At 35.2% G+C, this 18,277-nt stretch overlaps 1 protein-coding gene across 16 annotated transcripts in view; it reads left to right on the forward strand.

Annotated features, from left to right (window-relative positions):
• Positions 1-18,277, forward strand: part of AGBL3 (AGBL carboxypeptidase 3) — a 176,378-nt gene that overhangs the window by 30,078 nt on the left and 128,023 nt on the right. For 11 of the 16 annotated variants that reach the window (XM_007504354.3, XM_056799724.1, XM_007504356.3 and 8 more), the window contains 5 exons: positions 2,830-3,609; positions 6,830-6,992; positions 10,921-11,047; positions 14,035-14,135; positions 15,966-16,090. In XM_007504354.3, coding sequence (XP_007504416.2) covers positions 2,830-3,609; positions 6,830-6,992; positions 10,921-11,047; positions 14,035-14,135; positions 15,966-16,090 — 1,296 coding nt within the window. Of the gene's footprint in view, positions 1-2,829; positions 3,610-6,829; positions 6,993-10,920; positions 11,048-14,034; positions 14,136-15,965; positions 16,091-18,277 lie in introns of those variants that run through there. The other 5 variants (XM_056799722.1, XM_056799723.1, XR_008912309.1 and 2 more) reach the window with 4 other exon arrangements.

Raw genomic sequence — 18,277 nt, forward strand, 5'->3', positions numbered from 1 at the left:
GAGTAGCATGGAAGTTTAAAGAATTAAATATTTACAAAAGCTATTGTGGTAAGTGGAGTGACTAGTGGGGAGATGTAAAAAGATTGCCTTGCAGCAGTGAGGGCCCAGTTCAGCTTATTATTGATATAAATTTGTAGCAGACCTCATCAGCACAGTTTCATGATATTCTCTAACTTTATTCTGTAGTACATCTGTAGGAGTGGAGGCAGTGAGTGGTGGGAATGGTATCATGTTGAATATTGGCAGGGCAAGATCATCAGTATAAGGGGCAAAGAACTAAAAAGATAACTGAAGAGTTGAACTGGCTCATCAAGGTGGGAAAGGATGGAAAGTGTAGCTGGTGTATGGGGTGATGACCTGAGAGAGAACTGAAGTATCCAGGAGCTGGGGGTCATGGTGTCAGTGAAGAAAGTTTTGGGGTACAAAGCTAAGAGAGACAGAAAGACAATAGATTATCATTAGATAAAGAAATTTTAGAGTTCTTGAATATGGAAATAGAACATTTGTAGTTGATGGTAAGACCAACGGTAGAAGTATCTGTCTATATATAGCTGAGCTAGGATGTATGTCATGTGAAATGAGTTTGTTGAGGAACTGTGAAGTTAGGATGCTTGAAGGAGTATCAGGATACATTTTAAATTCCTTTAGCATGAAGGCAGGAGTTGGAGAGGAAAGAAGGATGGTGGATCAGCATTAAATTCATTGAGGAAAGAGGAACACCCTGGATGTTAATAGACAACAGCTACTAGATTTTGATTGAGTGGTAAAGATGTATTGAGTCAACTTGGTAGGTAGAGAAGTTCTCGAGTGATGGCAACAGCAGGAAGTGATAGTAGGAAATAAGGAGTATTACAACTTCTCCACCTCAGCCAGTAAGTTTGGGGGAAGGAATAAATATAAATACTGGAGGGAGCCAATTCTCAGTGAGAACCAATTGATGGGAGTGGGATAGGAAAATATTTAAGTTTGTTGTTTATGGAACAGACATTCTAAGGTACACAAATGGAAAGGGTAGGTATTAGAGTACAGAATTAGGCAAGAAGTGGGTTGAGGAGGGGACAGCTGGGTAGCTCAGTGGATTGAGAGCCAAGCCTAGAGACAGGAGGTCCTAGGTTCAAATCTGGCCTCAGACACTTCCCAGCTGTGTGACCCTGGGCAAGTCACTTGACCCCCATTGCCTAGCCCTTACCACTCTTCTGCCTTGGAGCCAATATACAGTATTGACTCCAAGACAGAAAGTAAGGGTTTTAATAAATAAATAAATAAATAAATAAATAAATAAATAAATAAATAAATAAATAAATAAATAAATAAATAAATAAATAAATGAATGAATGAATAAATGAATAAATGAATGAATAAATAAATAAATAAATAGCTAAATAAATAAATAAATGAATGAATAAATGAATGAATAAATGAATAAATGAATAAATAAATAAATAAATGAATGAATGAATGAATGAATAAATGAATAAATAAATAAATAAATAAAGAAGTGGGTTGAGGGGCAAGAGAATAAGAAAACAGGGAGTGGAGATAAAGAATAGGGTTTGAACGATGCCAAATACAGGTACAGAATTGCTCAGCTGGAGATGGTATGTCAAGTGGGGGGGGGTGTACTAATTATTGAGGAAAGAGTTTGAAAAACCCATTTACTCCATATCCTGTGCTACTAGGATACTAAGCTACTCAGTAAAGAGGAAACTAATTTAATTAATAATGCTTATGAATTATTGACAGAAAAAAAATTTTCAAAATGTCTCTATTTTGCCCTTATAATGCAATTCTTTTTAAAGTATATGTACTATTATTCCAGTTAACCCCTATTCATATATATAATGTATATATGATTATGTGTATATATATATCTATGTATATATGCCTATGTATCTAAGCTTCTTAATAATTTTGCTTTTCAATTTGTATCAATATTTTCTTTTGATAATCAACCAAAGTTCTGAGTTAGACTTTTAAAAAGCTGTTTTAATTATCTTCATTGAAAATTTTCCAGGCACCTAATAGGTACCAGACCAGAGTATATCTTTCTTCAAGGTTTTTACTGTCTAGTTACAAGATACAAAATCATATGAATTTTAAAAGACAGTCCTTTTCCTCACCTAGTTTACTAAATAGAAGCTATAAGGCATGGTCATTAATTTTTAATTTCTAAAAGCTTTTTTTTTAAATTCCATAAATATAAGCTCTTGAAGTCTAGAAAGATATTTAAAGGAAACAATTCATGAGATAAGCACAATTAGAGTGATGACACTTCCTTTAGTCCCAAAACTTTTGTAGTTTAATCATTTAACTTTCCTGAGAAACTCAGTTATTATGAAACATCAGATATTTGGTTAAATCCCCAGCTTTTACTTGTTTTCCATCTGAGCACCACTGAGATAGAAGAGAATGCAAAGATATCCTTAAAACTATAAAGCATAGAAGCTCTCAGCAATTAGTGGCTCAAATATGGCCCAAACCAGACTAAAATAAAATTAGGAAGTGAGTTAGCACAATAAGTAAACATATAATACAATATAAGTATAATTTGTGGTTTTCTAAGCCAATGTGTTCACAGGGATGATATATTTCTATTTAAATATGATGCTACTGCTATACAGAATAAATAGTTCTTACAGATTTGACCATATGATCTTTGTAGTTCTCATCTTTTGTAGGTACATATTTGAGCACACTAACTAAATTATAGTTTATACAACCGAACTCTCCCGAAAAAATCTAGGGGTTTTATATAGGTAGAAGTTAACCTCTCTTTCTTATCTATACCAAACTCTGCTTTTAACTTGTTTTTTTTCTTTCTTATATTAGTACTGATCATGAATATCAGTTGACTGTACGCCCTGACCTCTTCACAAATAGACATACCCAATGGTACTACTTTCAAGTGACCAACACCCAAGCAGGGAAACCCTATCGTTTCACCATTGTCAACCTGGCTAAGCCAGATAGTCTGTATAATCAAGGCATGCGCCCACTCTTCTACTCTGAAAAAGAGGCCAAGATCAACAATATTGGCTGGAAGAGAACAGGAGATCAAATCAAGTATTATAGAAACAATACAGGGCAAGAGGGGCGTCATTCTTTCTCTCTTACATGGACATTCCAGTTTCCATATGACAAAGATACGTGTTACTTTGCTCATTGCTACCCATACACATATGCCAACCTGCAAGAATACCTTTTAGGTATCACTAATGACCCAGTCCGGTCACAGTATTGTAAAATCCGTGTGCTGTGCCACACACTTGCTAGGAATATGGTATATGTTTTAACTATTTCTACCCCTTTGAAGAATATTGAATCAAGAAAGCGTAAGGTGGTGATTTTGACAGCAAGGGTACATCCAGGAGAAACCAATAGTTCTTGGATCATGAAAGGCTTCCTAGATTATATCCTGGGAGATTCAAGTGATGCCCAGCTGCTCCGGGACACTTTTATCTTCAAGGTGATACCTATGCTGAATCCAGATGGTGTGATTGTGGGAAATTATCGATGTTCCTTAGCTGGACAGGATTTAAACCGTTGCTACACATCTGTCCAAAAGGACTCTTATCCTTCTGTTTGGCACACCAGGAATATGATCCGTAGGTAAAATGAGCCTCAATTTATTTAGCAATTCTGGTACTTTCATACAAATACTCCTTCCTTTCATTCTTAATTGATTATTAGATTTCTTGAGAAGGTTCATTTATGACTGCTTGTCATAACAGTCAAACCGTTTTTTGTTGGCACCATCTTTTTTGTCATTAACTATATTACTTCCTAAAATCTTCCTTGCAATAATATTTACTCTAAGGAACTTAAATCACTTATCTATGAGAACAGATTTCATGCTGGAAGAACATTTTCCATTTTCTTCATTCCTTGAATCAATAATGGAAAACTTATGTAAAAACACTTCCTAAGTAGACAGAAGCCAGGTACCCACAGCCTTGGCCTATCTGTAACTAGAACTCTTACTTTTAAACTAAAAGATCCCTGTTTCAGGGGAGCAAATGATAGAAAGTTTCCTTAGATCCTTTAACCAATCAAGTGTGAAAATGATCTCACTCCCATATTTAGCCCTAGAAATTTAAAGACTAGAACTAAAAGAAAGATGATTTGTTGTTTCTAGAAAACTCAAGGGAAGAACTAAAAGTTTTTAAGTTTGAAATGATAGAAGAATTTAGGCTTCAGATCTCTGGGGAGCCTGTTGAACTTCATGAACTCAAAAATTAAAGTTAAAGTTCTCAGAAGTGTTTAAGACATACTTGAGTTGTACAAAGGATACCCATGGCCTTTCCTTATTTTGGGGGGTGTGCCTGTTGGGTGTTATGATCTCATTGTAGACCCTGCTTCAATAGAATTTACATATCTGAAACTTTCTTGGAAAAATAGTTCACAGTTCTGAATATGATAAATAAGAGGACTTAATGCCTTAACCTTATACTAGTCATTTAAAGTTTCTATGTTTCTTAGCTTGCTTTGTGAGAAGGACAAGGTAGGAAATATGCTTACATAGCAAAGACAATTATTCAGAATAGTCTTCACATGAAAATTTTATTTTTCAAGCAGCTCTATAGGCATGTAAATTGGGAGTAAGCATCGATAATGTGTGCAAGGAGGGAGAATATGTAAGTATACAATATTTGGGGGCTAGGCGGAAATTTGGTAAGTATTTTTATAAGTAAGAAAACTATTAAAACTATTTTCAAGGTATAACTTGGTGCCTCAGTGGATAAAGAGCCAGGCCTGGAGACTGGAGGTCCTGGGATCAAATCTAGCCTCAGATTTTTTTTTTTTCTAAACCCTTACCCCTTCTGTCTTAGAATAGATACTAATAAGTTTCAAAGCAAAAGAACAATAAGGGCTACTCAATTAGGGTTAAGTGACTTGCCCAGGTTCACACAGCTAGGAAATTATTCTTTTAAGTTAAAAAAAATAGTTTATATGCCTGCCAGGTGATCATTTAGCTTCCACTGGTGGGGAAATCCTTTCATCTCAAGGCAGTTTATTCCACTTTCAGACAGTTCTAATTGATAGGGAAGTTGTATCTTTTTAAAATATTCCTCTGTGCAACTTTCACCTTCTTTCACCTCCTAATTCTGCTTTTCTAGGGTTAAGAAAAAGGAGGTTAATCTCCTTCTACCATATAACAGTTCTTATTTTCTTCAGACTAAGATGTTCTAATTTCTGCTTTTAATCCTAGTTTGGTATCTTGCTTATCCTACTTTGGACAAACACCAACTTTAAGTACTTGGAACTGAATGGAAAACACTACTCTGGATGCAGTTAGTTGTTCTGAGACCATCACCTCTCTAATTTTAATTACTGTGCTTCTTTTGATATAGCCTGGGATTGCATTAGCATTTTTGACAGCTAGATCACATTATTGATTCATATTGAATATACAATTCACTAAAACTTATAGGTCTTTTTAATATGAACTCCATAGTCTAGTCACAACTTCCCCATCCTATGGTTATTAATTTTGTAAACCGTAATGTAGAACTGAATTTTTATTTCTGTCAAATTCCATTTTATTATATTTGATCCAATATTCTAGACTCAAAATATTTTTTGGATCTAGCCTTGTGGTAAGGCAGTTCTTATATAAATATAACATTTGTACCTTCACCCAAATCACTGATAAAAATGTTAAATAACACAGAAACCAAGGAAAGATCCTTAGGCACATTCCTGGAATCAATATTGATCATAATCAAAAATTATAAAACCACCTAACACATATCTCTCCCACAAGGATAGAATGAAACTTTGTTATCAAATACTTTGCCATAATCTAGGTATATTTGTCCATGAGATGCTCCTATTCTACCAATCTAGTTATTCTATTAAAAGGAAATGAAATTAGTGTGGCATGACCCATCCTTGATGATGCTTTAACAGTAATCACCACTGTTAAAATGGAAAATGGGCTGAATTTGGAGCCAGAGTTTCAAATTCTAGCATTGCAACTTACTATATTCAAGTTATTTTATGTAAGTATTAACTTCTCTGGGCCTCAGATGTTAAATAAAGGAGTTGAGCTAGATGATCTCTGTGGTTCTTCCTCTCTTTAAATCTAGATTCAAATTTTCTCACAAATTGTCCCTTTAATAATGCATTATAAATTTTTCCTGGCAATTGAAGCCAAGGTCACTGGCCGTTAGTTTGTAAACTATATTTCTCTATTTGTCTGATTTTCTTAAAAATCAGGACCATTTCTATTCATATTCATTCCTTCTACAAGGAGATATGTGTTCAGTTATCAAATGAGTGTCATAGACACTAAGAAATGCTATAGAGTCAAAGGAGGGAGAGATATCTGGACCAAAATGATGAGGAAAAATTTATAAAGAAAATAGGAAGACAAGACCTTGAAGATTCATGTTGATGGAGAAGAGAGGAAAGGGAATTCCAGATGAAGGTCATAGCATGAGTTCAAGCCCAGAGGTCAGAATAAGCGAGATTAGTTTTTGGATAATGGACAAAAGTAATTAGAAGAAGGGTCATGTTAGGGAATAGTGGGATTGGAAAATTTGATTAGAATTAAAATGAGGAAAAGCCTTTGAATGCCTTAAGAGTTTGGATTCTATACTTTAGGTGACTTGAAAGGTTTTTTAAGACAAGAATTATTAACACGATGAAAATTAGAAATATACAGGATAGAGTGGAATAGGGAGCTCTTAAAGAGAAAAAAACCAGAAAGCCTTGATCTCCTTTTTTGTAGCTTTTTTTTTTCAAAATCAGATGATCTCAATTCAATACAGAAGAAAACTGGAGAAGCAGTGTTTTAGCTACCACTTTTCCTTTCTCTTTTTTGTAGATTAATGGAAGATCGAGAGATTCTTCTATACTGTGACCTTCATGGCCACAGTAGGAGAGGGAATATTTTCATGTATGGCTGTGAGGATAGTGATGAAGATAAAGAGATGTGCTTAGAGCAACGAATATTTCCATTTATGCTGAGCAAGAATTGTCCAAACAAAGTAAGTATATATCAGGTTTTCTTTACTATTCTGAATGTAACCCATATTGGCCAATGGAATGGATAACCTGACTCAATGAAATCTTTTTAAAAGATATATTGTAACGGGCAGTTAGATGGCTCAGTGGATAAAGAGGCAGATCTGGAGATGGGAGGTCTTGAGTTCAAATATGGCTTCAGTCACTTCTTAGTTTTTTTGGCCCTGGACAAGTCACTTTACTTCAATTGCCTAGCCCTTACCACTCTTCTGCCTTGAAACCCATACTTAGTATTGATTCTAAGACAGGACAAAAGTGTTTTTAATATATACATATGTGTGTATGTATGTATGTATAGTATACTTTAAAAAGATAAATTTTTATTCAGGGTTCATAGAGATTTAGGAAGATCCATTATATAGCCAACATTTTAAAAATAATAAATTAGAGTGAAAGAATAAACCAATCATCACTTACTCTAAAGTTAAAGCCTTTTGAATCCATTTATTCATTCAGTATTTAAGTTTTATTAAGCACCTATTCACTAATACAACCTCTATCCCAGAGTCATAAGATAGTGTATTTATAGAGCACCTCTATGTGCCAGGCACCGTGCTAAGCACTTTATAAAATATTATCTCATTTGATCTTTACAACAACCCTGAGAGATAGGTATTATTCCCATTTTTATAAAGGAGAAAACTGAGGTTAAGTGACATGTTGGGAGTCACATATCTAATGGATATCCAAAACTGGATTTGTACTCAGGTCTTCTTGATTTCAGGCCCAGTGATCTATAAACTGTACCTCCTACCTGCCTCTGTGTATGGTGTATTCAAGGAGGACTAGCACCTTCAGTTTAATGACTTTTCTGAGTCCTTTTCAGGGCTCCTCGTCCATTTTGGGTGTCTACCTATCACCCAACTCTCACCATGGCTCCAAGAATCTGTAGAATGCATGGTGGCCATACACCAGTAAAACCATCATAGCATGCTGGCTAAACCAGGTTGAGGGTAACCAATAAAGCCTCAAACTTTTTTGTGAGTCAGATGTTATCTTCCTCAAAAATGTGAAGACTTCCTCCAGCAGAATGGGCAGATGAGAACAGTTTGTTCCAAAGGCCAAGAAGGTGACTGAAGCAGGTACTGTGGAATGCTTAGAGTTTGGTGAGACATCAAAGATGCCAACGTCATCCACTACATCCCAGACAACCTGACTTTTGTCTAGCCACTGGACTTGGATGGCTCTGGAAGGTAGAGTGAGGCTGAAGAATGTGCCACTTAGCCTCCCTTAAATCCAATTCACTTGCAAATCAAGACATCATTCCATGATGCCACTGGTTCTCTTTAAAAAACGAAGGATAAACAACAAGCACCTATTCTGAGTATACAAAAATAAAAATGAAATAATCCGTGCCTTCATGAAATTTAAATCCTCCCAGAGAGGACAACAAAGACAGAGTTAATATAAAATGTATATGAAATAATTGAAAGAGAGAAGGGAGCTAACAACTTTGAGGATCAGAAAAGTCCTCATGTATGAGATGGTGCTGAAGCTGAGCCTTGACAAAAGCTGGGAATTTTAATAGATGAAAGTGTTCCAGGTATGGTGGATAGTCTTTGTAAAGAAAACCAAGTGAGTTTTAGTTTATCCGAGAAGCCAGATTCCCTGAAGCTTTTTGAATAGGGCAGAGATATACCTATTGCTATACTTTAAGATTACCAATTTGGTTGCTCTGTAGAAGATGGATTGGAAGGAGGAGAATCTGGAAGCAGGGAAACCAATTTGAAGGCTATTGAAATAATCCCACTGAGGAATGATGGGGGCCTGATGGTTTATTGGAAGAGTGGATAAATGAATCTGAGGGAGATAGTTATAAGAAATGTTGTGAAGGCTTAATTAAGACTTATTAACATATTGGATATAGGCAGGAAGAAAAGGAAAAGAGAGGAAGAAGGAAAAGTTAAGGCTGATGCTATAATTGCTTCACATTTCTTACAAAGAACACATAGGCACTTATTCTCTGTACAGGCCCACTAAATTGATTATGCACCTTAAATTTAGATATTGTACATTTATAATGTGACTACTGTCAAGACTCAAGGGGTCAAATTGGTAGTGGTGCCCTGAGTAGAAAAAGAGAAATTAGGAAGAGGGGTGAATTAGAGGGAGCGGGGAGGAAAAGAGAACCACAATAATTTTGTCTTGGACATGCAGCATTTAAGTTAACAATGGGATATCATTAAGAGGTATCTAGTAGGCAGCTGGCAAATTGAGACTGGTGTTCAAGAAGAAGACCAGGATCGAATGAATAAATTCATCTGGGAGTCATATGCATTAAGCTGATAATTAAATTGATGAGGTCTTATGAGATCACCAATAAAAAAGTAAATAGAGAAAATAAGAGAAAGTCAGAGCCTACTACTTTATTGAGATTAAAAATTAAGCATTCCTAAAAAGTACCAGTAATTAACCTTCACACACACACACACACACACACAGGCACACAAAATTCCAATAGATCTCTTGCTGAGATTATAAGAAAAATACTTTGTTGAATGTGTATATGAAATATCTATACACATAGATATATAAATATTTACACACAGTCAGTTCTGCTATAATTTGATATAAGCATTCCCCAAAAGCATTGAGTTATGCAAAATTGCACAATAAAGACCATAGAGTTTATCAGAGGAAATGGGGTTAAGAGCACAATACTCAAAAACTTTATAAGTGGCACTTTTTAAAAAAAATAGAAACCTAATAAAAACAGATAGTTTTGTACATGTTAAGTGGTTAAGAAGTAAATAAACAAACAAATGAAGGAACAAATAAATAAATAGCACCAAAAAAAGAGACCTCCCATCTTCAGGGAGCAAGTTGATCAGGCCACAGGCTTGGTCTTAAGAACCCACACTACTACAGGAAGAAGTGAGATGTGAGGAGAAACTTCTCTTCCCATAGCTCCTACTCCATCAGAAGTTACACAATAAATATGGCATGTTAATTTGACAAAGAACTGAAGTTTGATTATTGAAGTGGACGTCATACGGATCATATCTTATGAGTTAATGGGAAGTGGTGGTTTTCTGAGCTCCCTTGCTGTATCTTTTGGAAGAAAACTGATAGAGGCAAACTCAAAAATTAAATTGTGCTCAAAATGTCTCCTAATGTATTAATTAAGTTGGAGCAGATTTACATTTTGAAAACAAGTGTTATAGCAGAACAGAGTAACCTTACATGGTCTAGATCTTTGCATTCCTGGTTAAAGAAGTTCCTCAACCAATCCATATCAGCAAGTATTCAGAAACTTAATCTTAGAAAAAGAATTCCTAATCCTTTTTGTGTCTTAGACTCTTTCACCAATCTTGTGAAATTTATGGACCTCTTCTTAAAATGTTTTTAAACACAAAATACAATACCTAGAATTACAAATGAAACAAAAGATATTGAAATATGATTATCATCTTTATTTAAGTTCACAGACCTCAGATTAAGAGCCCCTCTGTTTTACAGAGTTGATTGAGAAATGAGAGGTTAAATTATTTGCCCTAGGACACACAGTCTATGTCAGTGATAGGACAAGAACCATCTCTGTGGTTTCAAGGCCATCTGTCTATCCACTACAGAATACTGACTGTCATGTGATATATATTATTAGTACATGGAGTATCCACCTGTATCTTAGGGTCTCACAGTCCTCATATGGGCATTTGGGCACCTACTTACCTTCTGGGATAGCTTACTATTGAGCAAGAGCACTAAATCTGTTTTAATATCGTTTTCTTATAATGTGGCTATTGCAAAGATTCAAAGGATCACAGACTTTCTTCATAATTGTTCCTGAAGCTCTAGTGAGAATGATCAATTTATACAACTTCTTTTGCATTTTTAACCCTCTATCCCTAGGAATCATTAGGTCTTGTATGTTATGTGTTTTTCCCCCAGTTTTCATTCTCATCTTGTAAGTTTGATGTTCGGAAGAGCAAAGAAGGGACAGGAAGAGTAGTTATATGGAAAATGGGGGTCCAAAACAGCTTTACCATGGAGGCTACTTTTTGTGGATCTACTCTTGGTAAGATAATATTCTCACTTATGTCATAAAATTTTAAATTGTTAAAATGTGAAAACAAAAGAAGTCAATTCACTGAATTAATTCCTTCTAAAAGCATATCAATAATTAACCAATCTTGTCAATATGTACACTATAATATGGTGGTTATGATGGCCATTCTGTATTTACTTTTATAATGTCACATTCTCTCAGGGAGTTTTTAGTCTTTTAAATATAATAACCTAATCATAATACTAGTAGCTGGGATTTGTAGAGTTCTTTGTAGCTTTGCAACATAATTTACTATTTCATCCAATTTGACCCTTACAACAGCTCTGAGATATCCATAGTACTAGTTTATTCTCCTTTGATAGAAAAGGAAACTGAAGAAAAGGGTTTAGGGACTTGACCAGGACAGCTAAAAAGTGTCTAAGGCAGGATTTGAATTATCCACTATTGCTTCTTCTCTTGCTCATCTTATAAAAAGCACATTGGGTTTATGCAAGTGATTAATATTTTCAAGAGTATAAAGAAACAAAAAAATATAGTTTTTTTGTTTGCAAGACCATAGCAGGGGATGGGGGGGGGAGAAAGAGATGGGGGAGAGAGGGAAAGAGAGAAAGAGAGAGAGAGAGAGAGAGAGAGAGAGAGAGAGAGAGAGAGAGAGAGAGAGAGAGAGAGAGAGAGATGATCTCATTGGTTTGTACTAAAATGGCAACATTTCTGTAACCAATAAAATGTGTCCTATTTAGTTTTTTGTTGGAGGGGTGGTGGAGGAGGGAGAGAGGTTGGATTTGTCATTGTCATCAGTGTATGGGCCTCTAATTGAGGTGCTTACTATTCCAAGACATTTTAGCACCTTCTTTCTGAATATGGTCTTAGAGAAATATTTGCCTAGGACCCTGGGGTCAGGAACTCCCTTTCATTCACATAGCCAATATATGATAGAAGCAAGACTTAAACCTACATGTTTCTGCCCACAATGCCACATATCCTATGTTGTATGGTATCAGGTAAGAAAAACTCTGTTGCCTAGTATATCATAACAGCCTGGTCCATGTTAAGATAAGTTTCCCAGGATCACAAATGTGTGATTGGCCACTCAGATTCTCCTCTGCTACATGTTCGTGATGTCAAGATGATCCTGAGTTCTCAAAAACTATACTGTCAGACTTTAAGCTCTGAAAGATCTTATCAGATTGAAAAGGCTTCATATGTGAACCTATATGTCTGTTGCCCAAACAGTAGCCTTTCTAAGTTTCAAGAAGCACATCTTGGATTCAACCACAGGGTGATAACCACAGCAACCATTCCAAAGTATCTCCTAAGTTATAAAGTGACTACAGTTTTGACTTGATAGAGGTATAGAGAAAGAAGGGAATCGGACTTAAAGTATAAGTATATGGTTAATGAGATAAATACATAGAACACATATGTGACAAGGGACCATATCTCTCCTAGTAGTGGAACCTCTTTCTACTTTGAGTCCTTATTCAGTTTCCCTTAAATGTAGATTCCTGCTGATCCCCCAGGGTCTGGGACTTTTTAGAGTTCATAATTGCCATTTCTCTATACTACTAGGTGTCATGCTTCCTAGAACAATCTCTCCTAGTGGATCATTCCACTCCTGATGAAGATAATTTAATTGCTATGGATATCATTCCCCTAAAACCTTAATTCACAAGCCTCCATCAGTGTTTAATTGTAATAGTCATTTAGGGGACACAATTCATTTAAAACAAAAGCATTTAACAAAATGGCATAGTAAATAAAGTAGCAAAAATTTTCTCCGTGAGCCTGGAGATACACTCAGTACAAAGTGAGGATACATCTAAGGAGAAAATTTAAGAATGACATGTAAGAAATGCATGTGGCCAGTGCATGTTACTAGAGTATCTCTCTCATATCTCTGATTTTACAGGGCCATTAATGTCTTTGCTGCTGACTCATAGCATCTTCTTCGTATTTCTTGGCTGAACTCAAGTCAATTGGATACAATGTCTCCACAAAATTGCTTTGCTAGATGCTGTTCTTCTTGATGTGATGTTCATTTCTCTGCCTCCAGGCTTCTGACTTAGCTGATGTCCTTGGGTTATCTCCTGCTTAGGGAAAGAACAGAAGTGGCCTTGTTCTTTTAGTTTAAAGTCCAAAGATTTTTCCTGCTGCTATGTTTTTGGGAGGCAGAGTAACCTTCATCTTAGATGTGAAAAATGTTTTCCCTAGGGTTTTTAAAATTCCCATCAAAGTCTTGATCAAACATATCATCCTGTTACAAGATTATTATAAGATTCTACTATGAGTCTAAGCTCTTTAGAACAAAGCATGGGATCCTTCCAGCTAGCTAATTTCCTCAGACTTAATCTTTCTTTTTTCTTCTTTTTCCTGGGCCAGGGCCCAAGTCCTGTTGTTCCTTCAACAAAATCATAACCCAATACTCTGGTCCAATATTTAAACTTCAGGGGAAAGAAACTAAGTCTCAACTCAGCGAGGAGGATCAGAAGAAAAGAAAATACACTTTCAAAGTTAAATATATAATCCACATATGTTATCTGGATATACTTATAAAGTACTTGTCAAACTGTAAAATAATATAAAATTCTGGTTAATAATGTTTTTTCTCATAGAAGCATATCCTCCCTATTCTTTGCTCAAAAATATCTATTGGGGTTGAGGATAAATAAGAGAGAGACTGCATTTTGTGTTTTTTACATCTATTAAGTTAACCAAGTTTCCCTCCACCTTATTAATATGCATCATCCCTATGTGCACGTACATCAGTAGATATTATATATTCCCAACTGCTTTCCAACATTGCATTTAATCAGTTGGGGAGAAATAATAGGATAATATTATACAACTACTGAGGAAATCTGTCTACCTATTCCTTGTGTCAGGGAAAGAGACTAAAGGGAAAAGTTACTGGTAGGTAATGAAACTTATTATATTAACTATTAGATAGACTTATGAAATTTAATTCTCAGGAACATATAAGCTCTTTGATTTTTTAGGTGATAGACGAGGTACCCACTTCAACACAAAAGACTTGGAGTCTATGGGATACCATTTTTGTGATTCTCTTTTAGACTATTGTGATCCAGACCAAACAAAGGTAAGAAAAGCCTATTAAAACATGGCTTATAACAAAGCTTTTTTATTAAAAAAGAATGACCTTGTTTATGGCAGTATATTTCATTTAGCAATTTAAAAGGATTTGGTGGGAGTTTTCTTGTATTTCTAGGTGATGATCTAATGAACTCCTTTATTTTTCTTAGTAGAGTCCTGGTGTTTTAGGTCATTATATAAAATACACAATAATAAGATCCAAGCATGCATTCCACATGAATAAGAAAATTCACATAAAAAAGGAAAGAGGCAGATATTACCTTTTGTCATTATGGTTTGGGGGCAGAATTTATTTTTTTTAATTGTTACCTTCTGTCAAAGCAGGAGAGCAGGAAGGGCTAAGCAATTGAGGTTAAGTGACTTATGCAGAGTCAGGTAGCTAGGAAGTGTCTGAGGTCAGGTTTGAATTCATGTCTCCCTGACATTCTATCCACTGTGGTACCTACCTGCTCCTTGTCAGAATTCTTTAACAAGAGATAGAGATCATCATGAATGACAAAAACAATTTTCATTCCATAAAACTTTAAAGCTCTGGTATGAAGAATATCAATGAAGATAATAGTAGTAATAATAATAGATATGGTCAAGTGGAAATATTTTTATCACTCATCCCACTAATGAAAAGTCTGATATCAAAGTTATATGGAGACTTGACATAACTATATAATCAATATCCATTCTCGAAAGGATAAAAGGTTTAACAATTTTCAAAAAGCATTGCCAACTAAGGTCAGCTAGGTGGCTCAGCAGATTAAGAATCAGACCTAGAGACAGGAAGTCCTGGGTTCAAATCTGATATCAGAAACTTCATAGCTGTATGATGTTGGGCAAGTCACAACCCACATTTGCCTAGCTCTTACCACTCTTTTGTCTTGGAACCAGTACTTAGTATTGATTCTAAGATGATATTGCAAACTGGAAAGAATTGTATGAAAATATGTCCTCTGTCACTAATAGTAATGCAAATTAATATAACTGAAATTTTACCTTATATTTTACAGATTAACAAATATAACTTTTTAATAAACAGAAATTCAATGTTGGAGGGAATGTAGGACGAGAATCATGCAGTCTTGGTAAAGCTATAAATTGTTCTGGATATCAGTCCAGAATTACACAAGAAAAGTTACTCTAGACTGTTTTCATCCTCTGGCTCAGTGATCCCACTACTGGGAATATACTCTAAGGGGGCCAAAGACAGAAAAAAGGGGGTGTGTATACATACAACATACATGTATATATAGACATACATATACACATTTTTAAAGCAGCACTCGTCATAGCAAAGAACTGAAAGCAAAGTGAGTATCAATTAGTTGAAGAAATGTTGAAAAATTGTATTATATATAAACGTAATGAAATATGCACTAAGAAATGACAAATAGGAATTCAAAGAAACTTGAAGAGATTTGTGTGAACTGATTCAGAGTGAAATAAGCAGAACCAAAAGAACATAGCAACTACAACAATGTAGGATAAAAGGTATTGAAATTCTGAAATTAAACTAATTAAATAGCCCTGGAGAACAGATGATGAAACTCTTTCTTCATGAAAGATTGGCAAGAGATAATTTAGTACAGAATGTGGCATGCATATTCAGATGTGATTACTGTATGGAATGTTTTTGCTTATTTGGTTTATCTGTATTATAAGAACTGGCTCAGTTAGGAACAGGAAAGGATAATATTTTCAGAAATGACTACACTTTTTAAAAAATTATCAATAAAACTTGTTATTTTCTACAACCAAAGAGAGGGCTATGGTGAGAGCCCTGCTGAAATAGTGACTATTAACCAAAATTATAATTTCTTTCTAGTATTATCAATGCATGAGAGAATTAGAAGAAATGGACAAACAGCAGTCAGGCACAGCAAACTTGGAAAAACCGATTAATGATTCAGAAGTTTCAAGCATAGATGCTATATTGGATCCAGATTCTAGGTATATTGAATGATAATTGTGATAGACTCAGGGATTTTAAGAACTATATAGACAAAGCAGAGTTAATTGATAGTAAATAAATTTCTAATAAAGCATATACTCATAAAAAAGATGTCAAGTATTATGCATATTCCCCACCTTCCACTATTCTTGAATTCCCACCTCTGCCTGGTTTGAGAAGTGAAGCCACGAATTTCCTGTACCACTGATGTAACTTCCTGTAGAAATTATAATGTGCTACATTATAATCATCATTAATATATTGACAAACTCAGAATTTCCTTGGATAATACAATTTCAGGGAAGATTAATTTACTACTTAAATCTTTGGTGATACATGCTTTTCTTTTTTGATCAAACCTAGTCAAAACCTTTTTTTAGGTTGCATTTATCCATATTGGTCTGCCCTATATAGAAATGGAGAGGTGTACCTAACCTTAGAAATAATGAATCACTTTACACTTGGCATGTAGTGCCAGTTGAACTTCCAATCCAAAATGACTCAGTTCAGGTGCCATCTTCTTCATGAAATCTTAGAATGATATGTTAAAACTGGAGGGACCTTAGTGAGACTATCTAATCCCATGTCATCATTTTATAAATGAGTAGACTAAGATTTAGAATGAAGTGATAGGATTTTCCCCAAACCACAGAGACAGTAATTGATAGAACTTTGCCACAACTCAAACTAGGTCTTGACATGCTAGAACACTAGATCATATATAATAATATAAAATTTGACAGAGATCAATATGATGTCTTATATTTAGGTTCAAGGAAATCAACTTCAGAAGTGTAATATAGGGTACATAATGCTTCATCTGAAAAATTACTATTCACCATAAAATAATTGCCATGAATTTAGTGCCAACATCAAAGCTCCACAATTTTAATTGTTTTAAATGTTTAGTCATCTGTGCTTTCTATTTTGATCAAACCTAATTAAGACTGTTTTCATGGTTATATACTCAGACTGTCCCAGAAGCAGCATATGGCATAATGAATACAAAGCCAGCCTCAAAGTCAGGAAAAACTGGTTTCAAGGTTTGCCTCTGACATATAGTGGCTGCGTGACTTTGATCAAGTCACTGAACCTTTCTTTGCCCCCAAGGAAACTCTAAAACTTTATTATAGAGCCACTGATCAGCATTGCTAAAAGGAGTTTCCCCACAAGGAGTTCTTTACACCAGTGAAATCATGGGTCTTAATCAAGGAAAGTGGCCAGAACTATGGTAGATGATAGTCATATTGTGTTATGTTCTGGTCACATCTGGACTATTGTATGGGCACTACAATTTAAGAAGGAATTGGTAAGTTGAAGACTGTCCAAAGATTATAATGAACATGGTGAAAGACCTGGAAAGCATACCATATGAGGATTGATTGAAAAAACTGGGAAGGACGGAAGGTTAGGGTAGAACATGATAGTTTTCAAGTATTTGAATGGCTATATCCTAGGAAAAGGGTTGGATTTGTTTTGTTTGGACCCAGAGTTCAGAAAGTAGAGAAATGTTGCAAAGAGGCAATTTTGGCTTGAAATTAAAAAAAAAAAACACTTCCTAACAATTAGAACTATTAAGAAACAGAATGCGTGCCTTGAAAAGTAATGACTCTCCCCAACTAGTGGTCTTCAAGTAGAGGATGCATAAATATTTTACAAGTATCCCATTCACCTCTGCCACTCCTACTTGTACTGCTAAACAAGGCTAAAGAATGTCTCACCACTGTGAAGTTTTAAATTCATACAAATGTATGTTATCTAATTTAAAGTAGGTAGTTGATGGAGCAAAGCCATCTTTTTCTTCTAACTAGTTGATGTAACTCATGGCTGTTCCAAAGTTGTATTTTTTCCCCAACAGAGACTACTTCCCATACCATCTCAGCTGATGTTCTCCTCTCATACTTTTTACCTTACCCCAAAGTGAAGCTTTCTGACAAGTGCTTCTTCTTCTCTCCTCCTCTTGATCTCACAACTCATTTGATAATAAGGTGACTCTTTTTCTCCCCAAAGCTCAGTCTTCCTGAGTGTTTGGTCCTCTCTTCCATCTTCTCTAGCAGATTACCCCCAGGATCATTTCCTTTTCTCTCTGTTTATTGTTTTCTTTTCTGTTACATTAGAAACATTCCCAAGTCTCCCCCATTAAAAACAAAACGAAAAACTACAACCTATAATCCCTGCTATCATCC

This window comes from Monodelphis domestica, chromosome 5 (genome assembly GCF_027887165.1).
Source record: "Monodelphis domestica isolate mMonDom1 chromosome 5, mMonDom1.pri, whole genome shotgun sequence".
In the NCBI taxonomy this organism is placed as follows: domain Eukaryota; kingdom Metazoa; phylum Chordata; class Mammalia; order Didelphimorphia; family Didelphidae; genus Monodelphis; species Monodelphis domestica.